We start from the raw sequence: 26,145 nt of genomic DNA on the forward strand, positions 1-26,145 counted from the left end.
GCAGCAGAGTTTGGAGATGAGAAAACAGCCTTTGCCTTAATTGTCTGAGAAAAGTGAGGAGAGAGGAAACCAAACTATAATCAATAGCCTAACTGTTAAATGTGCCTGGCTTTATAAATCATCCATATACAGTACCAGTCAAAAGTTTGACACACCGACTCGTTCAAGAGTTTATTTTACCTGTTTTCTACATTGTAGCATAATAGTGAAGACGTCAAAACTATGAAATAACAAGTATGGAATCATGTAGTAACCAAAAAAAGTGTGAAACAAATCAGAATAGATGAGATTCTTCAAAGTAGCCACCCTTTGCCTTGATGACAGCTTTCCACACTCTTGGCATTCTCTCAACCAGCTTCACCTGGAATGCTTTTCCAACAATCTTGAAGGAGAGCCCACATGCTGAGCACTTGTTGGCTGCTTTTCCTTTACTCTGCGGTCCAACTCATCTCATACCATCTCAATAGCGTGGAGATCGCGTGATTGTGGAGGCCAGGTCAGCTGATGCAGCACTCCATTACTCTCCTTATTGGTCAAATAGCCCTTACACAGCCTGGAGGTGTTTGGTCCTGTTGAAAAACAAATGATAGTGGGACTAAGTGCAAACCAGATGGGATGGCATATCGCTGCAGAATGCTGTGGTAGGCATGCTGGTTAAGTGTGCATTGAATTCTAAATATATCACAGACAATGTCACCAGCAAAGCACCCCCACACCTCTTCCTCGATGCTTCACGGTGTGAACCACACATGTGGAGATCATTCATACACATACTCTGCATCTCACAAAGACACAGCAATTAGACCATGAAGGCCTGATTCAGGCAGTCTCCTCTGAACAGTTGATGTTGAGATGTGTCTCTTACTTGAACTCTGAATCATTTATTTGGGATACAATTTCTGAGGCTGGTAACTCTAATAAACGTATCCTTTGCAGCAGAGGAAACTCTGGGTCTTCCTTTCCTGTGGCGGTCCTCATGAGAGCCAGTTTCATCTTAGCGCTTGAAGGTTTTTGTGACATAATTTGAAAAAAAATTCAAAATTCTTGAAAGTTTCCGGATTGACTGACCTTCATGTCTTAAATTAATGATGGACTGGCGTTCTTTGCTTATTTGAGCTGTTCTTGCCATAATTGGTATTTTACCAAATAGGGCTATCTTCTGTGTACCACCCCTACATTGTCACAACACAACTGATTGGCTCAAAAGCTTTAAGGAAATAAATTCCACAAGTTAACTTTTAACAAGGCACACCTGTTAATTGAAATGCTTTCCAGGTGACTACCTCATGAAGCTATTTGAAAGGTATGCAAAGAATGTGCAAAGCTGTCATCAAGCAAAGGGTGGTTACTTTGAAGAATCTCATATATTTTTATTTGTCTAACGCTTTATTGGTTACTACATGATACCCTGTGTTATTTCATAGTTGATGTCTTCACTTTTATTCTACAATGCAGAAAATTGTAAAAATAAAGAAACTCTTGAACGACTAGGTGTTCTAAAACGTTTGACTGATATTATATTTTTTTGATGTCTACAGAAATAAGACCGATCCTGCCTTCTGATTGTGTGAACACCAAACCTTCATGAGCACTAACCACAGCATTTCGGATGAACCATTTCACAAATTCGTCTGTTTTACATTTTTGCTATGCTGTAATAAAGAATTGACCATTTTTTTGTTAGAACAGCCTCTATTATTTATAATTTATTTAGTGTTGTTTGCACTAAAGTCTTAATACTGTAACTTACTGAGACCTATATAAGCTACAGTACTGTATCAATCATTAATTAGTTAATGTCATCATACAGCATACAAGTCATTCATGATTTGAAATGCAATCTAGCTATTTAGTTTAAATAAAATAACAAAGATCCTTGAATAATTAGCGTAAACAAATAAACATTTCCATTTGGGATATTACGTGAATGAATTCGAGTGGTTTTGGTCCCTGCTGTAATAAAGGCAAAAATAACAAAAAAAACTTTAGACTCTTATGCTTATATTTTATTTAGTGTTGTTTACACGGTTAGATACATTTAAATTGTAATCTAACAGCACCTGTTTGGCACACATAATGTGCACACGCAGCACTTACGCCTTACCTTATTTCCTTGAGCTCCATTATTTTCCAGAACTAGTCAAATTTATTCCATACATCTGAATTCCCCTTTGTCTCCTGAACAACCAGTAAACATTTCCCAGTTTTGAGTTTGTCACGTGTTACGGTGTTCAAAGATATATATATATGATTATGATATGGTTTAGGTCAGACCGTATTGGTCAGGTACATGCAATGCATACATGTGTCGTTTAACCTTTCTGATCTCCCCATCCCGGATCCGGGTTCGTGAATACAGACTCAAGCTCATTACCATAACGCAACGTTAACTATTCATGAAAATCGCAAATGAAATGAAATAAATATGCTAGCTCTCAAGCTTAGCCTTTTGTTAACAACACTGTCATCTCAGATTTTCAAAATCTGCTTCTCAACCATTGCAAAACAATCATTTGTGTAACAGTATTGATGGCTAACGTAGCATTTAGCATTAGCATTCAGCTGGCAACATTTACACAAAAAAACAGAAAAGCATTCAAAAAAATCATTTACCTTTGAAGAACTTCAGATGTTTTCATTGAGGAGACTCTCAGATAGCAAATGTTCAGTTTTTCCTGAAAGATGATTTGTTTAGGACAAATCGCTCCGTTTTCTGCGTCACGTTTAGCTATGAAAAAACCCCTGTATCCAGGATTGTGTAAATCTATCAGCAAGCTCATTAGCATAACACAACGTTAACTATTTATGAAAATCGCAAATGAAATGAAATAAATATGCCATCTCTCAAGCTTAGCCTTTTGTAAACAACACTGTCATCTCAGATTTTCAAAATATGCTTCTCAACCATAGGAAAACAATCATTTGTGTAAAAGTAGCTAGCTAGAGTTAGCATTTCGCGTTAGCATTTAGCGTTAGCATTAGCATCCAGCACGCAACATTAACAAAAACATAAAAGCCTTCAAATAAAATCATTTACCTTTGAAGAACTTCTGATGTTTTCAATGAGGATACTCTCAGTTAGATAGCAGATGCTCAGTTTTTCCAAAAAGATTCCTTGTGTATTAGAAATAGCTCCGTTTTATACATCACATTTGGCTACCAAAAAAAAATCCATAAATTCAGTCCTCAAAACGCAAACTTTTTTCCAAATTAACTCCATAATATCGACTGAAAACATGGCAAACGTTGTTTAGAATCAATCCTCAAGGTGTTTTTCACATCTCTCTTCATTGATACATCGTTCTTGGAAACATGCTTTCTCTCCTGAATCCCAGGAGAAAATGCCTGCACCTGAAGATTACGCACAAATTTAGACAAAGGACACCGGGCGGACCTCTGGAAAATGTAGTCTCTTATGGCCAATCTTCCAATGATATGCCTACAAATACGTCACAATGCTGCTAAGACCTTGGGCGAACGACAGAAAGTGTAGGCTCATTCCTTGCGCAATCACAGCCATATAAGGAGAGAATGGAAAACAGAGCTTCAGAAATTCTGCTAATTCCTGGGTGATGCATCATCTTGGTTTCGCCTGTAGAATGAGTTCTGGGGCACTTACAGACAAAATCTTTGCAGATTCTGAAACTTCAGAGTGTTTTCTTTCCAAAACTGTCAAGAATATGCATAGTCGAGCATCTTTTCGTGACAAAATATCGCGCTTAAAACGGGAACGTTTTTTATCCAAAAATGAAATAGCGCCCCTAGAGCTCTAAGAGGTTAAAGAGAGCAAGGGTTGAGGGATTTCGGTAACAGAACTTTTCGGTCTGAAATGGCTGTAATTATGTTGCAGATTCAGCAACATGTACAGCACGATAAACACTGTGGATGTTACAGTGTATTCGGAAAGTATTCAGACCCCTTGACTTGTTCCACATTTTGTTACGTTACAGCTTTATTCTAAAATTAATTAAATCTTTCCCCCCCTCAATCTACACACAATACCCCGTAATGACAAAGCAAACAGTTTTTTTTAGAAATGTTTGCAAATGTATTAAAAATAAAAAACAGATACCTTATTTTCATTGGTATTCAGATCCTTTGCTATGAGACTCAACATTGAGCTCAGGTGCATTCTGTTTCCATTGATCATCCTTGAGATGTTTCTACAACTTCATTGGAGTTGTAAATTCAATTGATTGGGCATAATTTGAAAAGGCACACACCTGTCTATTTAAGGTCCCACAGTTGACAGTGCATGTCAGAGCAAAAAACAAGCCATTAGGTCGAAGGAATTGTCCGTAGAGCTCCGAGACAGGATTGTATTGATGTACAGATTTGGGGAAGGGTACCAAAAGATCTCTGCAGCGTTGAAGATCCACAAGAACACAGTGGCCTCCATCATTCTTAAATGAAAGAAGTTTGGAACCACCAAGACACTTCTTAGAGCTGGACGCCTGGCCAAACTGAGCAGTCGGGGTCAGGAAGGTCAGTAAGGTGACCAAGAACCCAATGGTCACTGACAGAGCTCCAGAGATCTGTGGAGATGGGATAACCTTCTAGAAGGATAACCATCTCTGCAGCACTCCACCAATCAGGGCTTTATGTTAGAGTGGCACATGACAGCCCACTTGGAGTTTGCCAAAGGCACCAAAAGGATTCTCAGAGCATTATAAACAGGATTCTCTGGTCTGATGAAACCAAGACTGAACTATTTGACCTAAATGCCAAGTGTCACTTCTGGAGGAAACCTGGCACAATCTCTACGGTGAATCATGGTGATGGCAGCTTCTTGCTGTGGGGATGTTTTTCAGTGGATGGGACTGAAATACTAGTCAGGATCAAGGGACAAATGAGCAGAGCAATCTACAGAGAGATCCTTGATGAAAGCCTGCTCTAGAGTCCTCAGAACCTCAGACTGGGGCGATGGTACACCTTTCAACAGGACAACGACTCTAAGCACACAGCCAAGACAACGCAGGAGTGCCTTCAGGAGAAGTCTCTGAATGTCCTTGAGTGGCTCAGCGAGAGCCCGGAATTTATCCTGGTCGAACATCTCTGGAAAGACCTGAAAATAGCTGTGCAGCTACACTCCCCATCCAACCTAACAGAGCTTGAGGTGCTGCAGACAAGAATGGGAGAAACTCGCCAAATACAGATGTGCCATGCTTGTAGCATCATCCCCAAGAAGACTTGAGGCTGTAATTGCTGCTAAAGGTGCTTCAACAAAGTACTGAGTAAAGGGTCTGAATACTTATGTAAATTATTTTTTTTGTACATTTGCAAAAAAATTCTAAAAACCTCTTTGTTATTATAGGGTATTGTGTGTAGATTGACAAGGAAAAACAATTGAATCCATTTTTGCATAGGCTGTAATGTAACAAAATGTGGAAAAAGTCAAGGGGTCTGAATACTTTCCGAATGCACTGTATATGGTGCATCGCTGCAGCATGGAGGAAAGAGAGACCATGGGTGCTAGTCACAGTCAGTCGCTGTAATTTTTCGTTAACACCGCAGCAAGTCCGAGCCCCGCCTGACAGTCAACTCAATTACGGTTTGACTCCCTCTAGTCATTTGTGTGTCTTAATTATTTCACCAAACAGTGCGCTTAAAGCACCAGACAAGCTCACTGCATATAGTTGATTTGATTAAACACATTGGATGTGCCTATATGGAAAAAGACACGTTTGAAAATGTTAACCAATCGATTGGTCGAAAGAACAGACGACTCTGGTCGACCAAGATTTTTTCTATTTAGGTACAGCCCTAAGGCCAATACTTAATTAAACTTTTCTTAAAGGATAAATGGACTGAATTCCACAGAACAATAGAGGGAAGTTGGAAAATGTCTTTATCAGGCTGAATGGCCCCCACACCTTATCCCCTCAACAAACACACACATGCATCCCTCCCCAATCTACCCTATTTGTTTGTGAGTGTGTGTGTGTGTGTGTGTTCACCTGCAAGAGGAGTCCCGCTTCAGTGCCTCAAACATGCTTCACTGCCTCTGTTCCCTCCGTTTTTTTCTCTCTCGCCCTTTCTATTATTCCTCTCTCTCTCTAATCCTCCCTTCCTCTGTCTGTGTCTCTCAGTCCTTTAGAAGGATACTCTGAAATATGAGGCTGGGGATTATAAAAACAAATGTTATATTTAACAGCAATAGCATATATATAGCTGTGGCTTTGTACAATGTAGAGGTGGCTGGGGAAGGGTGCAGAGTGGTCTAGCTACCAAATATGTGTGTGTATGAGCGAGTGCGTCCCTGCCTGTGTGCGTGCCTCTGTGTGCATTGTGTGTGTGTGTTTGTATGCATGCCTCCTTGTGCATTTGTTTATTTGTTTATGTGCGTGCGTGTGTGCGGTCATGCGTTTGTGTGTGTGTGCATGTGTGTTTGCGTGACTGGAAGTGGCCTTTAGAGAACATGTACACAGGAATCCTGCAGTAAATCATTGAGTTTAGATAGAGGGGAAATCACATGGCACTGTACAAATCAGTAAGACACATCCTACTAAGAAGTGCTCTTCACACAGACACCAATAAACATACACTCTGGTAGACACCCACCAAGACACTCTTTCTCCATTTCTGATTCTTCTCCCTCCCTCTCGATATATGTTGGTAGGTGTGTGATTTTATTTCATTGTATTAGGATCTCTTTTAGCCCACCAAGGGCTAGTCTTCCAAGAGTCCTTAAGAAATGTAAAAACATTTTGAAAAACAACTAAAGCTAAGTAAAAACACACACATTCAAAAATCCTATTACCTTTACGTGTGTATTTGTGGGTGGGTGTATCTGTGTGTGCACTGTGCATGTTCGTGTGTGTGTGTGTTGACGCAGTGCAGTATTGCAGTGGTAGTGCCTATTGTGGAGAAAGTGAGAGGCTCCATAAACAATGTATGGCCTACAGACATTATCCTTGATGACCGCCAGACGGCCACTCGGGATGGCAAGCCTCTGAAAGCATTGTCACTTCTGGGTGTGTGTGTCTCTGTGTGTGTGTGTGTGTATGTGAGTGTGTGCGCGGTAATAATAGAAGGGGCATTCTGTATGCGTTATGTGTTTGTTTGGGAGTGCGAGTGTGTGCATGTGTGTGTCTAGGTCATGCATTTCATTACAGTGTGCATATCTATACTTCTATGTATGAGATTGTCTTTGTCTGTTTGTGATTATGTGTGTGTTTGCACTATTTAAATTGAGCAGGTTGTAAAGCAGGGCCAGTGCTCTGGGCCAGGAGAAAATAGAAAAGGAGCAGAGAATAATGACAGTTTTATAATTACAGTGTCTAATGTTCAGAGCTACTCAGCAAGAACTGCCCAGAGACTGCAATTTTGGTGTAATTTCCAAAAAGAGCTCAGTTTCCCTTCAAAATTTGACGTACATTATAGATTCATGTCATTTTTTTTTCACCCATTCATTCCGTGTAGTTACAGGGTTAATTCTGAGTGGTTACAGGGTTAAAGCAGAAACAACTCAAAAGGATACGTTTAGGTATTCATTCTGAGTGGTTAAGGTTAGGGGTATGGTTTGAGAAAGTCTTAAAAGAAAATAATGAAAAACAATGCACTATTATATTTAATAGGGTTGCACATTTTGGGTAATAATCAGAGTGGGAAACTTTGTGGGAATTAACGGGAATATGGGAATTAACGGAAATATATGCAAATTAATATTAACACCATTTAAATGTTGATGTTTTTTGCAGTGGATACATATCCATATCATATGGAGACAAACGTTTTACCTTATCATAAGTAGACAATTGCAAATGATTATATCCTTCCAATAGATATTTAAAAAACAATTTATTTACGAATTTAACTTTAATTAAATGAGTTGACTCATCACATTGGATGATTTCACTGAACAACAAAAGGGAATATTGAATGATCCCCAATGATCCATCACATCTGTTAAAAACATTTAACATACATCTGTAAAATGATAGTCTAGAAACTAAAGCTTTGGATGTCTTCCTGTCAGGCTTCCATTTCTTCTCCCTGGACCGCCTCAATGTCCACCTCTTGAACATCAGACTCTGTGGCCTCATCTTCACTGTCATTTTCCAACCTTGTTGAGGATGGCTTGTTCTCAGGCTCAAAAAGCCTCATTTGCCCTGTTAGCCACCAATTTTTCAACCCTTGTCATTGTCAGCCTGTTTTGGTGTGCTTTGGAGTGTGTGTTCCCAAACAAGGACCAGTTGCGCTCTCAGGCGGCTGATGATTTGGAGGATGATGGAAGCAACAGGGGAAAGAGCCTCAAATCCACGAAGTCCCTTCCACCTGGTGGCTGAGATATGTTGGCAAAGCTGCCATATTGCATCTCCATCTCAAAGCCCTTGCTTGGAAGTGTACTTCGCCAGACTGCCAAGAACCTTGCCCTTATCCAGGCCAAGGTGGCAAGACACGGTAGTGATGACACCATAGGCCTTGTTGATCTCTGCACCAGACAGGATGCTCTTGCCAGCATACTTGGTGTCCAACATGTACGCTGCAGTGTGTATGGGCTTCAGGCAGAAGTCTTCACGCTTTTTGGATGTATTTCACACCTTCAGTTTCCTCCGCTTGGAGCAACAGTGAAGCGGGCAGGGCAGTACGGATTTATTCTCTTACAGCAGAGTAAGAACATCAGACAGGATGGCATTATCTCCCTCAATCCATGCAATGGCTACTGCTATAGGTTTCAGGATTTTCAGGCTGCTTACCACTCTCTCCCAAAATACATCATCCAGGAGGATCCTCTTTATGGGGCTGTCCATGACCATTTCTTGGAGAGACCCATTTCCCTCCAGGAGACTGTCAAACATCACGACAACACCACCACAACGGGTGTTGCTGGGCAGCTTCAATGTGGTGTTCTTATTCTTCTCACTTTGCTTGGTGAGGTAGATAGCTGCTATAACTTGATGACCCTTCACATACCTAACCATTTCCTTGACTCTGTTGTAGAGTATATCAATTGATTTCAGTGTCATTATGTTCTTGAGGAGCAGATTCAATGCATGAGCAGTACAGCCAATGGGTGTGATGTGAGGGTAGGACTCCTCCACTTCAGACCAAGCTGCCTTCATGTTTGAAGCATTGTCTGTTACCAGTGCAAATACCTTCTGTGGTCCAAGGTCATTGATGACTGCCTTCAGCTCATGTGCAATGTAGAGACCATTGTGTCTGTTGTCCCATGTGTCTGTGATCTTGTAGAATACTGGTTGAGAGGTGGAGACAATGTAGTTAATTATTCCTTGCCCACAAACATTCTACCACCCATCAGAGAGGATTTCAATACAGTCTGCTTTCTCTATGATTTGCTTGATCTTCACTTGAACTCTGTTGAACTCTGCATTAGAGGTCGACCGATTATGATTTTTTAACGCCGATACCAATTATTGGAGGACCAAAAAAGCTGATACCGATTAATTGGACAATTTTTTTTATTTGATTTATTTGTAATAATGACAATTACAACAATACTGAATTAACACTTAACTTAATACATCAATAAAATCTATTTAACCTCAAATAAATAATGAAACATGTTCAATTTGGTTGAAATAATGCAAAAACAAAGTGTTGGAGAAGAAAGTAATATGTGCCAATATGCAATATGTGCCATGTAAAAATGTGTGCCATGTAAAAAAGCTAACGTTTAACATGAGACATCAATATTCCAAGGTAAGAGGTTTTAGGTTGTAGTTAATACAGTATTTATAGGACTATTTCTCTCTATACCATTTGTATTTCATATACCTTTGATTATTGGATGTTCTTATAGGCACTGCCAGTGTAACAGTATAGCTTCCGTCCCCCTCCTCGCCCCTACCTGGGCTCGAACCAGGAACACATCGACAACAGCCACACTCGAAGCATCGTTACCCATCGCTCCTCAAAGCCGCAGCCCTTGCAGCGCAAGGGGAATAACTACTCCAAATCTAAAAGTGAGTGACGTTTGAAACGGTATTAGCGCACACCCAGCTAACCATTTCACATTGGTTACACCAGCCATTAGGCTGATAAGCTTGAAGTCATAAACAGTGCTGTTTCTGCGAAGAGCTGCTGGCAAAACGCACAAAAGTGCTGTTTGAATGAATGATTACGGGCCTGCTGCTGCTCTGTCAGACTGCTCTATCAAATCAGACTTAATTATAACATAAGAACACAGAAATACGAGCCTTTGGTCATTAATATGGTCGAATTCGGAAACTATCATTTTGAAAACAAAACATTTATTATTTCAGTGAAATACAGAACCGTTCGGTATTTTATCTAACGGGTGGCATCCCTAAGTCTAAATATTCTTGTTACATTGCACAACCTTCAATGTTATGTCATAATTACGTAAAATTCTGGCAAATTAGTTCGCAATGAGCCAGGCAGCCCAAACTGTTGCATATACCCTGACTCTGCGTGCAATGAATGCAAGAGAAATTACACAATTTCACCTGGTTAATATTGCCTGCTAAACTGGATTAGTAGTTATAACTAGTGATTATGATTGATTGTTTTTTATAAGATAAGTTTAATGCTAGCTAGCAATTTACCTTGGCATCTACTGCATTCGCGTAACAGGCAGGGTGTACCGGTTCTCTTGGGGTGAAGTAGAGGCGGACCAAAACGCAGCGTGATTATATTGATTCATGTTTAATTAAAAAAGATAAACACGAACACTACAAAACAATAAACGTGGAAAACCAAAAAACAGCCCTATCTGGTGCAAAACACAGAGACAGGAACAATCACCCACAAACACACAGTGAAACCCAGGCTACCTAAGTATGATTCTCAATCAGAGACAACTAATGACACCTGCCTCTGATTGAGAACCATACTAGGCCGAAACATAGAAATACCCAAAATCATAGAAAATCAAACTTAGACTGCCCACCCAACTCACGCCCTGACCATACTAAATAAATACAAAACAAAGGAAATAAAGGTCAGAACGTGACACAGGGTACTCGTGGAGTGCAGTGGTTAGAGTGTTGGACTAGTTACCTGTACGGTTGCAAGATTGGTTCCCCTGAGCTGACAAGGTGAAAATCTGTCGTTCTGCCCCTGAACAAGGCAGTTAAACCACCGTTCCTAGGCCGTCATTGAAACTAAGAATGTGTTCTTAATTGACTTGCCTAGTTAAATAAAGGTATAAATATATATATATATATATATATATATATATATGTATACCTTTATTTAACTAGGCAAGTCAGTTAAGAACACATTCTTTGAACACATATATATAAATCAAATAAAGAATTTTTACAAATTGGAGATCGGCACCCAAAAATACCGATTTCCGATTGTTATGAAAACTTGAAATCGGCCCTAATTAATCGCCCAAATCGGTCGACATCTACTCTGCATCCAGCAAATGAATAGATAAAGCATGTATGGTTGGAGGGGTGTCTGCTGGGCAAAGAACATTCATAAATCTCTTCCACATGCTCAAATGAACACAAACACTTTCTGACATTCTGAGACATAAAGTCAAAGTCATGGACAAAATGGTAAACACTACCACAAATAAACAAGCTGAATTGTTTTATGCATATGAAGCCAGAATGAATACATACACACACACACAGACACAGACACACACAGTACCAGTTAAAAGTTTGGGCACACCTACTCTTTCAAGGTTTTTTCTGTATTTTTACTATTTTCTACATTGTAGAATAATAGTGAAGACATCAAAACTATGAAATAACACATGGAATCATGTAGTAACCCAAAAAGTGTTAAACATATTTGAGATACTTCAAAGTAGCCACCCTTTGCGATAATGACAGCTTTGCACACTCTTGACATTCTCTCAACTAGTTTTATGAGGTAGTCACCTGGAATGCATTTCAATTAACAGGTCTGCCTTGTTAAAAGTTCATTTGTGGAATTTCTCTCCTTCTTATTGCGTTTGAGCCAATCAGTTGTGTTGTGACAAGGTCGGGGTGGTATACAGAAGATAGCCCTATTTGGTAAAAGACCAGATCCATATTATGGCAAGAACAGCTCAAATAAGCAAAGAGAAATGGCAGTCCATTATTACTTTGAGACATAAACGTTAGTCAATCCAGAACATTTCAAGAAATATGAAAGTTTCTTCAAGTGCAGCCGCAAACACCATCAAGCGCTATCATCCAGAAACAGTGGATAGATGGCAGCATTAGCGCAAAACTGAAAGTGCAAACCACCACATTTAACCATGGCAAGGTGACTGAGAATATGGCTGAATACAAACAGTGTAGTTATTCCCTCCTTAGGGCAATCAAACAAGCAAAACGTCAGTATAGAGACAAAGTGGAGTCACAATTCAACAGCTCAGACACGAGACGTATGTGGCAGGGTCTACAGACATTCACGGACAACAAAGGGAAAACCAGGCAAGTCGTGCGGACACCGATGTCTTGCTTTCGGACAAGCTAAACAACTTCTTTGCCCGCTTTGAGGATAACACAGTGCTTCCGACGCTGCCCGCTACCAAGGACTGTGGGCTCTCCTTCTCCGTGGCCGGTGTGAGTAAGACATTTAAACGTGTTAACCCTCGCAAGGCTGCCGGCCCAGATGACATCCCAAGCCGCGTCCTCAGAGCATGTGCAGACCGGCTGACTGAAGTGTTTACGGACATATTCAATCTCTCCCTATCCCAGTCTGCTGTCCCCACATGCTTCAAGATGGCCACCATTGTTCCTGTACCCAAGAAAGCTAAGGTAACTGAACTAAATGACTATTGCCCAGTTGCCCTCACTTCTGTCATCATTAAGTGTTTTGAGAGACTTGTCAAGGATCACATCACCTCTACCTTAACTGACACCCTAGATCGACTTCAATTTGCTTACCGCCCCAATAGATCCACAGACGATGCAATTGCACAGCACACTGTCCTATCCTATCTGGACAAGCGTAATACCTATGTAAGAATGCTGTTCATTAACTATAGCTCAGCATTCAACACCATGGTTTCCTCCAAGCTCATTATTAAGCTCATTAAGCCCTGACGGGCCGCCCCCAGGTGGTGAAGGTAGGAAAAAACACCTCCACAAGAGTGCGTGCTCACCTCCTGTACTCTCTGTTCAACCATCAATTATCAAGTTTGCAGACGACAACAGTAGTTGGCATGATTACCAACAATTACGAAACAGCCTACAGGAAGGAGGTGAGGGCCCTGGCAATGTGGTGCCAGGAAAATAACCTCTCTGTCAACATCAACAAAACAAGGGAGCTGATCGTGGACTTCAGGAAACAGCAGAGGGAGCATCCCCCCATCCACATCGACAGGACTGCAATGGAGAAGGTGGAAAGCTTCAAGTTCCTCGGTGTACACATCACTGACAAACTGAAATGGTTCACCCACACAGAACTTCAGGAGGCTGAAGAAATTTGTCTTGGCATCTAAAACCCTCACAAGCTTTTACAGATGCACAATTGAGAGCATCCATTCAGGCTGTATCGCCGCTATCATCCAGAAGACAAGGTCAGTACAGGTGCATCAAAGCTGGGACCTGAAAAACAGCTTCTATCTCAAGGCCATCAGACCGTTAAATAGCCATCACTAGCACCGTAGAGGCTGCTGCCCTATATGCATAGACTTGAAATCACTGGCCACTTTAATAATGAAACACTGATCACTTTAATAATGTTTACATAATTTGCATTACTCATCTCAAATGTACACTACCTTTCAAAAGTTTTGGGTCATGTAGAAATGTCCTTGTTTTCCATGAAAACATACATGAAATGAGATTCAAAATGAATAGGAAATATAGTCAAGACATTGACAAGGTTATAAATAATGATTTTTAATTTAAATAATAATTGTGTTTTGCTTTCGTCAAAAGAATCTTCCATTTGCAGCAATTACAGCCTTGCAGACCTTTAGCATTCTAGTTGTCAATTTGTTGAGATAATCTGAAGAGATTTCAACCCATGCTTCCTGAAGCACCTCCCACAATTTGGATTGGCTTGAGGGGCACTTCCTACGTACCATACGATCAAGCCGCTCCCACAACAGCTCACTAGGGTTGAGATCCGGTGACTGTGCTGACCACTCCATTGTAGACAGAATACCAGCTGACTGCTTCTGCCCTAAATGGTTCTTGCATAGTTTGGAGCTGTGCTTTGGGTCATTGTCCTGTTGTGGGAGAAAATTGGCACCAATTAAGCGCCGTTCACAGGGAGCACTTCCAGGGCTGACAGAGATGGCCGTCTCGCTTCGCGTTCCTAGGAAACTATGCAGTATTTCATTTTTTATGTATTATTTCTTACATTGTTACCCCAGGAAATCTCAAGTTTTATTACATACAGCTGGGAGGAACGCAAGCATTTCGCTACACTCGCATTAACATCTGATAACCATGTGTATGTGACAAATAAAATTGTATTTTATTTAATTTGGTATGGCATGGCATTGCAAAATGGAGTGATGGCCTTCCTTCTTCAAGATCCCTTTTACCCTGTCCCACTTTACCATCACCAAAGCACCCCTAGACCATCACATTGCCTCCACCATGCTTGACAGATGTCGTCAAGCACTCCTCCAGCATCTTTTCATGTTTCTGTGTCTCACAAATGTTCTTCTTCGTGATCTGAATATACTTTTTTCCAATCTTCCTCTGTCCAGTGTCTGTGTTCTTTTGACCATCTTAATCTTTTCATTTTTATTGGCCAGTATGAGATATGGCTTTTTCTTTGCAACTCTGCCTAGAAGGCCAGCATCCCAGAATCACCTCTTCACTGTTGACGTTGAGACTGGTGTTTTGCGGGTACTATTTAATGAAGCTGCTAGTTGAGGACTTGTCAGTTGAGGACTTGCATCTGTTTCTCAAACTAGACACTCTAATGTACTTGTCCTCTTGCTCAGGTGTGCACCAGGTCCTCCCACTCCTCTTTCAATTCTGGTTAGAGCCAGTTTGAGCTGTTCTGTGAAGAGAGTAGTACACCGCGTTGTATGAGATCTTGAGTTTCTTGGCAATTTCTCGCATGGAATAGCCTTCATTTCTCAGAACAAGAATAGACCGATGAGTTTCAGAAGAAAGTTCATTGTTTCTGGCCATTTAGAGCCTGTAATCAAACCCACAAATGCTGAAGCTCCAGATTCTCAACTAGTCTAAAGAAAGCCAGTTTTATTGCTCCTTTAATCAGGACTACAGTTTTCAGCTGTGCTAACATAATTGCAAAAGGGTTTTTTAATGATCAATTAACCTTTTAAAATTATAAACTTGGATTAGCTAACACAACGTGCCATTGGAGCACACGAGTGATGGTTGCTGATAATGGGCCTCTGTACGTCTTTGTAGATATTCCATAAAAAATCTGCTGTTTCCAGCTACAATAGTCATTTACAATATTAATAATATCTACACTGTATTTCTGATCAATTTTATGTTATTTTAATACCGTAGACCGTAGAGTGAAGGAAAAGCAGCCAACAAGTGCTCAGCATATGTGGGAACTCCTTCAAGACTGTTGGAAAAGCATTCCTCATGAAGCTGGTTGACAGAATGTCAATAGTGTGCAAAGCTGTCATCAAGGCAAATGGTGGCTACTTTGATGAATCAAAATATCAAATATCAAATATAATCAAATATAAAATATATTTAGATTAGTTTAACACTCTCTTGCTTACTACATGATTCCATATGTTATTTAACAGTTTTGATGTCTTTACTATTATTCTACAATGTATAAAATAGTAAAAATGGGTAGGTGTGTCCAAACTCTTGACAGTTACTGTAAAAAATGTTTTAACACAATAGACTACTACACTCAACAACAGCGATTCACTGAATAATTACAACTACAATTCTCCATCACTCTATTCTTTATTTGATGTGTCCCATAATTTTTTTGTGGCAGGTGCGTGTGTAACATTGACTGCTCCCACATCAGCTTCAACCCAGTTTGCGCCTCAGACGGCCGTTCCTATGACAACCCCTGCCAGGTGAAGGAGGCGTCTTGTCAGAAGCAGGAGAGGATCGAGGTTAAATACCTGGGCCACTGCCAAGGTGATATAGCTACTGTTATACACAACTTTTTTCTATATCTCTTTCTTCTTCTTCTTCACACACACACGCTGTCTTTTTGAAAAGCACTATGTTAATCCAATGTTTTCTTATTATTATTATTCCTTCACCTCTTTCTATGTTCATATTTAGTAATTTAGGACCCAGTTCAATCAATTGAAGATACAGGAAGACCCGCACTGCCAGTTAATTCTGAGTATTTGTGCTGTATTGGAAGTTTCAAACTCCTTACAACTGTCAAAATCTCCTCTCACAGAATTTTGACGTGGAGCCATATTTGTCCTTGAATACTTTATCAGCAACTCAATTTAATTGGGACCTTTATCATTTTAATTTGACCAACAGTCAATCCAGGTCAAAGCCGTACAACATAACCACGTCAACAAAACACCATCATTATGTTTTTTATAACAGCAACCCATTCACCAAGAATCTATATTTTTCTTCTTGTTTGAATGGAGCACAGCAATTCTGTGACAGCAAGAAATAAATATTTTCAAATGGATCAATAAAGATAGTATTATATTGTATGGAAGGTTTTATAACAGTTATCCAGCATTCCAACCTTTGGTTTGGATAATTTGAATAGGATAAATCATGATCCTATAACACTCAATACTCAATAAATATATGCTCTACATAATGTTAGAATATTTTAAGTAATTATTTTTGTTTTGTTTTATAAAGTTATTATTATAATAATTTTCTTTTTAAATATTGTAAACCACACTTGACACACTCATAGACGAGAGAATTGGTGAAAAAATGTTGAAAGAAACTACAAAGTGAAGTACTTTACTACCCTAGCTACTGGTTCAAGGTAATTTTTGTGTTTTAGCCTGTCATTTTGTCCCAAGCATGACTCATAGTGCTGATCGAGGATCTGTTTTCCCTGTTAGATCAAGAATATACATACAGTGGGGTAAAAAAGTACTTAGTCAGCCACCAATTGTGCAAGTTCTCCCACTTAAAAAGATGAGAGAGGCAATTTTCATCATAGGTACACTTCAACTATGACAGACAAAATTAGAAAAAAAATCCAGAAAATCACATTGTAGGATTTTTTATGAATTTATTTGCAAATTATGGTGGAAAATAAGTATTTGGTCACCTACAAACAAGCAAGATTTCTGGCTCTCACAGACCTGTAACTTCTTCTTTAAGAGGCTCCTCCGTCCTCCACTCATTACCTGTATTAATGGCACCTGTTTGAACTTGTTGTCAGTATAAAAGACACCTGTCCACAACCTCAAACAGTCACACTCCAAACTCCACTATGGCCAAGACCAAAGTGCTGTCAAAGGACACCAGAAACAAAATTGTAGACCTGCACCAGGCTGGGAAGGCTGAATCTGCAATAGGTAAGCAGCTTGGTTTGAAGAAATCATCTGTGGGAGCAATTATTAGGAAATGGAAGACATACAAGACCACTGATAATCTCCCTTGATCTGGGGCTCCACGCAAGATCTCACCCCGTGGGGTCAAAATTATCACAAGAACGGTGAGCAAAAATCCCAGAACCACACAGAGGGACCTAGTGAATGACCTGCAGAGAGCTGGGACCCCAATTAACAAAGCCTACCATCAGTAACACACAACGCCACAAGGGACTCAAATCCTGTAGTGCCAGACATGTCCCCCTGCTTAAGCCAGTACATGTCCAGGCCCGTCTGAAGTTTGCTAGAGAGCATTTGGATGATCCAGAAGAAGATTGGGAGAATGTCATATGGTCAGATGAAATAAAAATATATATTTTCGGTAAAAACTCAACTCGTCGTGTTTGGAGGACAAAGAATGCTGAGTTGCATCCAAAGAACACAATACATACTGTGAAGCATGGGGGTGGAAACATCATGCTTTGGGGCTGTTTTTCTGCAAAGGGACCAGGACGACTGATCCGTGTAAAGGAAAGAATGAATGGGGCCATGTATTGTGAGATTTTGAGTGAAAACCTCCTTCCATCATCAAGGGCATTGAAGATGAATCGTGGCTGGGTCTTTCAGCATGACAATGATCCCAACAAAGGAGTGGCTTCGTAAGAAGAATTTCAAGGGCCTGGAGTGGCCTAGCCAGTCTCCAGAACTCAACCTCATAGAAAATCTTTGGAGGGAGTTGAAAGTCCGTGTTGCCCAGTAACAGCCCCAAAACATCACTGCTCTAGAGGAGATCTGCATGGAGGAATGGGCCAAAATACCAGCAACAGTATGTGAAAACCTTGCGAAGACTTACAGAAAACATTTGACCTCTGTCAAATACTCATTTTCCACCATAATTTGCAAATAAATTCATTAAAAATCCTACAATGTGATTTTCTGGATTTTTTTCTCATTTTGTCTGTCATAGTTGAAGTGTACCTATGATGAAAATTACAGGCCTGTCTCATATTTTTTTCCCCACTGTACAAGGTTGGACCTTGTATGCAAGTGGCCTTAATCAGCACTCTTACTCTGACTACCTTCTCAGGTGACATCATGACAGGGACCAAAGCCGGAGACGGACACTATGCCAGGAAAGACTACTCAGGTAGGTGCACGTGTGTGTGTATCAGGTCTGTGAATGATAGCAGACAGGACTAGACATCTTAGGGTGTATTCCACATGGCACTTTTGAAAAAAGTAATGCACACAGTGCATAAGTGCTCATAAATGTAATTTACAGCAATTACGCTATTATGCTAAATTAGTGAGACTCACCTTTACCCTTTCAATCCTAGATATTTTTTTTATCCCTGGCATTCACTGCTTCTGTGCTCTGTACTTTGTGTGTTAATGTGTGTGTGTGTGTGTGTGTGTGTCTGTGTGTGTGTGTGTGTGTGTGTGTGTGTGTGTGTGTGTGTGTGTGTGTGTGTGTGTGTGTGTGTGTGTGTGTGTGTGTGTGTGTGTGTGTGTGTGTGTGTGTGTGTAGAAGAGAAGCCGGACCAGAGAGGAGAGGTGGCCATAGGGTTGTATATTCCCTGTCCCGAGCTCTACAAGAACTACTGTATCCACGGAGAGTGTGAATACCCCAACATACTGTCTGTGCCGTCCTGCAGGTACACATACACACACACACACAAAGAGCCATACTGACACACACATACACACAGGACACATACCAGCACATACTGACACACACTACCTCAATCCCCCGCCCCCGGCCACACACACACACACACACACACACTCACACACACACACCTATGATCACCTGTGCCCCTTCGAGCTCTCTGGCTGAGTAATAAGCCTGTGGGCAGACCAAGCCCATTAACCTGTGAGGTCAGTGGGGTTGTGCTGCGGTCACAGTCACAGGGCTTTAGCCTCTGCTCATCTCTCCCCTCACAGCAACACGGCTCTAAACCCGTAGCTCTTCAAGCCTACAGGCCCTGAATACTGAATAGTGGTCATAGTGAACTTGTATGGGGAAAATTGGTGAAGGTCTCTGGCACCCTCTGTTGTATGGAGGCGGTAGTGTTTTGATGAATGGGAATGTTGATTTAGGATCAGTTTTGCCTTTTAGATCCAAATGAATAGGATTACGTGGACAGAGGGAGACCTGATCCTAGATCAGCACTCTTAATCTGAGGCGCTTAATAATCCGCCATCGATAAAAGACAGTACTGTGCAGCCGTCTTCCTCGACCTGGCCAAGGCTTTCGACTCTGTCAAATACCGTATTCTATCAGCAGACTCAACAGCCTTGGTTTCTCTAATGACTACCTCGCCTGGTTCACTAACTACTTCTCAGATAGAGTTCAGTGTGTCAAATCAGAGGGCCTGTTTGTCTGGACCTCTGGCAGTCTCTATTGGGTTGCCACAGGGTTCAATTCTCGGGCTGACTATTTTCTCTGTATATATCAATGATTTCGCTCTTGCTGCGGGTGATTCTTTGATCACCCCTACGCAGACGACACCATTCTGTATACACCTGGCCCTTCTTTGGACATTGTATTAACAAACCTCCAAACAAGCTTTAATGCCATACAACACTGCTTCCTTGGCCTCCAACTGCTTTAAAATGCAAGTAAAACTAAATACATGCTCTTCAACCGATCGCTGCCCGCACCTGCCCGCCCAACTAGCATCACTACTCTGGATGTTTCTGACTTAGAATATGTGGACAACTATAAATGCCTAGGTATCTGGCTAGACTGTAAACTCTCCTTCCAGTCTGACATTAAGCATCTCCAAACCAAAATTAAATCTAGAATCAGCTTCCTATTTTACAACAAAGCCTCCTTCACTTCTGCTGCCAAACATATCCTCGTAAAACGGACTATCCTACCGATCCTTGACTTCGGCGATGTCATTTACAAGATAGCCTCCAACACTCATAGTGCCATCCGTTTTGTCACCAAAGCCCCATATACTACCCACCACTGCGACCTGTATGCTCTCGTTGGCTGGTCCTCGCTACATATTCGTCGCCAAACCCACTGGCTCCTGGTCATCTATAGGTCTTTGCTAGGTAAAGCTCCGCCTTATCTCAGCTCACTGGTCACCATAGCAACACCCACCCGTAGCAGGCGCTTCAGCAGGTATATTTCACTGGTCATCCCCAAAGCCAACACCTCTTTGGCCGCCTTTCCTTCCAGTTCTCTGCTGCCAATGACTGGAACGAAGTGCAATAATCACTGAAGCTGTAGACTTATATCTCCCTCACTAACTTTAAGCATCGGCTGTCAGAGCAGCTTACTGATCGCTGCAGCTGTACACAGCCCATATGTAAATAGCACATCCAACCAACTACCTACCTCATCCCCATATTTGTTTTGGTTTTTCTGCTCTTTTGAACACCAGTATTTCTACTTGCACATCCTCATCTGCATATATATAACTCCAGTGTAAATTGCTAAATTGTAACTTTGCCACTATTTGCCTATTTATTGCCTTACCTCCTTACTTCATTTGCACACACTGTATACACATTTTTCTATTGTGTTATTGACTGTACATTTGTTTATCCCATGTGTTACACTGTGTTACACTGCTTTGCTTTATCTTGGCCAGGTCGCAGTTGTAAATGAGAACTTGCTCTCAACTGGCCTACCTGGTTAAATAAAGGTGAAATAATAAATAATAATAAATAAATACACACGCCGCTCTTCAAGGTTTGAGGTGGAAGTTGATATTTTCAACCGCTGATCTAGGATCATGTTCCCAAATGCTGATTCCTAATTTTACCCATTGGGGAGCAATTTGCCAAACTGATCTTAGATCAGTGTCTAGGGACCACTTGTAACTCTCCTTTGACATTACTGTGAGAAGACTGGGAGTTGGCTCTCAGTACACCAGTCCACTGCATTATGGTGAAAGAGATGTGAAGAAAGAGAAAAGGAAAAAGGAAGGGAAGGGAAAGGAAAGGGGAGATCGACAGGAGAGAGGGGTGGTTTTGAGAAAATGAGAGAGAAAGAGATAGAAGGAGAGAGAGAGGGGGAGAGATATATATAGAAGGAGAGAGAGAGATATATAGAAGGAGAGAGAGGGATATATAGAAGGAGAGAGAGAAATATATAGAATGATCGAGAGAGAGAGAGATAGAAGGAAAGAGATATAGAAGGAGAGAGAGATATAGAAGGAGAACGAGACGTAGAAGTAGTGAAGGTTGAGGGGATGCAAGAGTAGACTGACTGTGTCCCACTGACTTGTTTGTTCTGGCATAGCGAACATGTGTGTGTGTGTGTGTGTGTGTGTGTGTGTGTGTGTGTGTGCAGAGCAGAGCAGGGTGATGCAGGTGTTGGTAGGTAATGACCTCCCCAGAGAAAGAGAGAGAAGGATAGACTGATTTAAATTGTACCGCTTTTAGACCAGGCCCACAGAGACAGTGGTCCTCTAGATAACTCCTACACACACACACACACACACACACACAGCCTTGTTTATACCTGGCACTAACTTGATCCTTGGTCCTAATCTTGCCTACATTCTGATTGTGCCCACATTATCAGATATGCGTCTACAGGTGGCATTAAAATGTGTCTCTCATCCGCCCACTGTGTTCGAAATTGTGACCAGATTACCTCACTATATGCAAATAATTTGATCGATATTCTTTAAAAAAATATTTAAATTTATTGTCATTAGTCAATCAAACCGGTCAATGCTTTTATAGGGCGGAATAATGAGGATTTCAATGGTTTCACTGTCCAGATCCATCTACACTTGTTGCCTATCCGTACATAATGCGTGCCTGATTACCTCCGGAGGTGGTCAGAAATATCTGATCACAATCAGATCGCAATGTGTCTTTTGATCGTCTACACTTGTCGAAAACTGTGGGCACAATCAGGATATGAACACAATCAGGACAGAGGATGCATGTTAGCAGCAGGTATAAACAGGAGTTTACAGTTGCTTCAAACACATACAGTCTAAAGACACACACACACCTGTAACCTCAGAAACACATTAGCCTGTAAACTATGGTGACCTCAAACTTGCACACAACACGCACGCATGCACAAAACACACACATGTACACAAACTAACATCAACCTGTGTGTGTGTGTGTGTGTGTGTGTGTGTGTGTGTGTGTGTGTGTGTTTGTGTGTGTCAGCTGTCACTCAGGCTTCAGCGGGCCCCATTGTGACACTAAGGAGTTCAATGTGCTCTACGTGGTCCCCGGCTCTGGCAAGCTGCGCTACATCCTCATCGCCTCCATCATCGGAGCTCTTCAGGTGGCCATCATCTGTGTGGTGGTACTCTGTATTACCAGGTAGGACACACACACAAACATACACACATGCACACACATACAGTATACACACGCATACACATGCATGTGCACACATACACAACCACATTGTGCAAACACACGCACACACACTTGTGTGAGCACACATAGGGTACCTTGGCCATCCACAGGGAGTGATTGGGGGTTGAGTAACCAAAGGAGGTTGAGAACCACTACATTACACAACCATTAGGCGTATACTTTCACATGCTGTGCATACACACACACACACAAAAACTTGCCCAAAGCAATTGCACCCTAATATTCATACTGCTATCCATGAGACAGGAAACAGATTACATTACCTCATTACATTATGCATGAATGCGTGCCCACCTACTCCCACAGAGGACTGTATACAGTACATACACAAACAGAGATCAATTTTCCACATTGGGGATGTCATGATGAGAGGGAGTGCAATCATAGGGGGTTACGTTCAGGTGCTGTGGAGGGAATGCAGAAAGGTCATCTTGTTTACCTTTCGCATCACAGGGAGGATGGAGAAGATCTCTGCTCCCACTGTGCACTCTCTCTCTCTCTCTCTCTCACACACACACACACACACACACACACATACACACACACAAACACACACACACACACACACACACACACACACACACACATATGCAATCCACACACACTCTGCCACTCAGCCAGCAGCCTTCCGCCCCCAGGCTGACCTATGCAAAACATGACATTTAATAAAGTTTTTAAAGCTATCACCAAGATGAAACTCCTCCAAATAGAGAGGGAGAAACAGAGGTAGAAATAAGAGAGAGAACGGGGGGAGAGAGTGAAAGAGAAAGATCAATGATAGATAAAGAGAAAAATTAGAAACAGAAAATGAATGAGGGAGACATTAGAAGAGACTGAAAGAATTAGAGGGAGTAAGACAGATGGAGACCGAAAGAGAGACAGAGAAAAGGAGACTGAGATATGGAAAAGGAAGAGGGAGAGTGGGAGAATGAAAAGAGAGAGAGAAGTGTGATAGAAAGATACGGACTGTCTGTGAAGCTCATTACGTTCATTTATTTCCCTGTAAACCTCTGAATTCAATGCAGTTTAAACAAATTCACATCGCTTCTATAGCAAACGACACACACACACACATTTTTACGACTCTCTACCTTTAATACATTTGGATTTATTTAGCACCCTCATCCCCATAATTCTCCCGCATTCTAAATGCAGAAATATCATTTAATATATTATAGAATTTTTTACAGGGAACAAATAGTAAAAAATACTATGTGTACAGTTGATAAACATCTTCAAAAGAATAGGCCGAAGACCAATCTATGTATTTCGGGAAGAATATATAACATTCATTTATAGAGCCTTTTGTTCAAAGTGTATAGACAAAGTTGTGCCTCATTATGGGAATGGATCCTCCCTAGGTTCTCCATTCCATGCTGCTTAATCAAAATTTTGTTAATTGCTGAATTCTGCTTTTAATGGTTTGCATCATTAATCCCTAGGGGTATTAGTTTTACAGCATTATAGATTATAGAACGTGGTACAGAATATTTTGAATAAATTCATAATAGCTCCAACCATTTAATATGTATCAAAGAAGTAGAAAAATCAACAGGAGTTTCAATATAATTAGGGGTGTTAATCATTAAACTCAAGTTAATCTTTTGTCATTTTAGTGGAAGAAATAAAAATCCACCATTAATAAAATTGTCTGAAAGCGTTGAAAAAAACACAAAAAAACATCCAAAATACATAATCTATACAGATAGACATTGAGGTTAAATAAAGTGTTCTTTCTCAATTTACCCAATTTTGTTAACCGTTACATTAGACAAAATCAAGACATCAGGATTTCTGTTTTCTTGTATGAAACATCTTAATTACAGCTCACTTTAAGCAATTTTTTTGCAACTCCTGCGAGTTCATTGGATTTTCATTTTTTTTTATTCGTTTTACAGCCCTAAATAAAATGCATTATAAGTCATCTTTTGTTAAAAAATTGAAGTCCTTTAACTACAGTTAAAGGGAACATTGTCCTTTAGATTCTTACAAACTCAATAACTTAGCATATTTCTTCCACTTGATTTATTTATTTGGATTGAACAAGTGCTATCTGGTAGTAATATATTGTTGACGGATAAGCTTTTATTTAGACTTCTCACTTCTCTCTATGGACAAGCATGTCATTAACCACTCCACTAGGTGGCAATGAAGGCTATCTTATTTTTATAACAAGCATTTCCAAAGCAATCCAATGCCCTTCTTGGCTTATTGGTGTATCTTCAAGTATATGAGGAATCCAGCTACTAAACCAACTGGGGTTCAATAAATAAGAACTATTTCTTTCTAATGAAATACGATGAGTTTCACCATCAAAGCCTTGGATACTGAACATAGGGCAAATTGCATAGCATTCTGTCTCTGTCTCTCTGTCTCTCTCTTTATCTATCTCTCTCCTCTCCTGTCCTCTACTCCACTTCCTGTCTGGACAGGAAGTGCCCGCGGAGCAACAGGGTCAATCGGCAGAAGCAGAAGGCCACCCACTACAGCTCAGAGAACACCATGCGCGCCTCAACCCGCCTCATCTGACTGAGCCTCCCCACAATGGAGGAAACCCTAAGATTCGCTCCGCTCTGGGTCCAAATTGCACCATAGACACAGATCTAGGATCAGCTTTACCCTTCTTTCCTACAATCCCAACCTGAATTAACTATAAGGGAGTGGGTGGTGGGAGGGGGACAAAACTGACCTTAGATCGGCATCTAGGAGGTTGCACAATCCCCAACTTGCCGACCCCGATCATGAGGAATTGAACAATGGGGATTGGGGGGGAAACAATGGGGATTGGGGGGGGGGGGGGGGGGGGGGGGGGGGGGGGGGGCTATAGATGTGGGCTAGCTGATGTTCGTGGGGGAATGTTGGTTGTTTTTAGGGGTAGAACCAATAGGGGGTTGGGCCGGGAGGGGGTCTACACGTGATGCCTTGCACCTGTGGTATAGGTCACTAAGAGGAATCTATGGTACTACAGTACAGCTCTGTTTGGTTATGTATTACTGGGTCTATTTCCAATAGTTATTACATTGTCTTGGTGGGGTCTTTTTTCTGTAATGTAAATAAATAATTTATATCATGAAAAGTGACCTTGGTCGATCTACAATATTGCTGTCGAGTGTCGATTCTCACATTTATGGTTAAGATAACGTCACTCTCAAGAGGAAATATGAATTCTTCAGAGGAAAGAGACAACAGGTACATGGCAGGTGATGTCTTTTCTACACACACACACACACACACACACACACGTACACACACATATAGACTTATTTAACCTTGTGGGAGGACACAAGTTAACCCCTAACCCTGACACTAATTCTATCCTTAACCCTAAACTCCCTTTTTTCGGTTTAGGCTCCCCACAAGTATAGTTAAACACATCCACAACACAGGAGATTGGT

At 41.0% G+C, this 26,145-nt stretch overlaps 1 protein-coding gene across 1 annotated transcript in view; it reads left to right on the plus strand.

The window, feature by feature from the left end:
* Positions 1-25,555, plus strand: part of LOC110519971 (tomoregulin-2-like) — a 171,285-nt gene extending 145,730 nt beyond the window's left edge. Inside the window, exons 6-10 of the mRNA XM_021596899.2 lie at positions 15,835-15,983; positions 18,465-18,524; positions 18,906-19,032; positions 22,532-22,690; positions 25,183-25,555. Coding sequence (XP_021452574.1) covers positions 15,835-15,983; positions 18,465-18,524; positions 18,906-19,032; positions 22,532-22,690; positions 25,183-25,279 — 592 coding nt within the window. The 3' untranslated portion in view covers positions 25,280-25,555. The remainder of the gene's footprint in view (positions 1-15,834; positions 15,984-18,464; positions 18,525-18,905; positions 19,033-22,531; positions 22,691-25,182) is intronic.
* The last annotated feature ends 590 nt before the right edge of the window (positions 25,556-26,145 follow it).

This window comes from Oncorhynchus mykiss, chromosome 3 (genome assembly GCF_013265735.2).
Source record: "Oncorhynchus mykiss isolate Arlee chromosome 3, USDA_OmykA_1.1, whole genome shotgun sequence".
NCBI classification, from domain to species: Eukaryota; Metazoa; Chordata; class Actinopteri; order Salmoniformes; family Salmonidae; genus Oncorhynchus; species Oncorhynchus mykiss.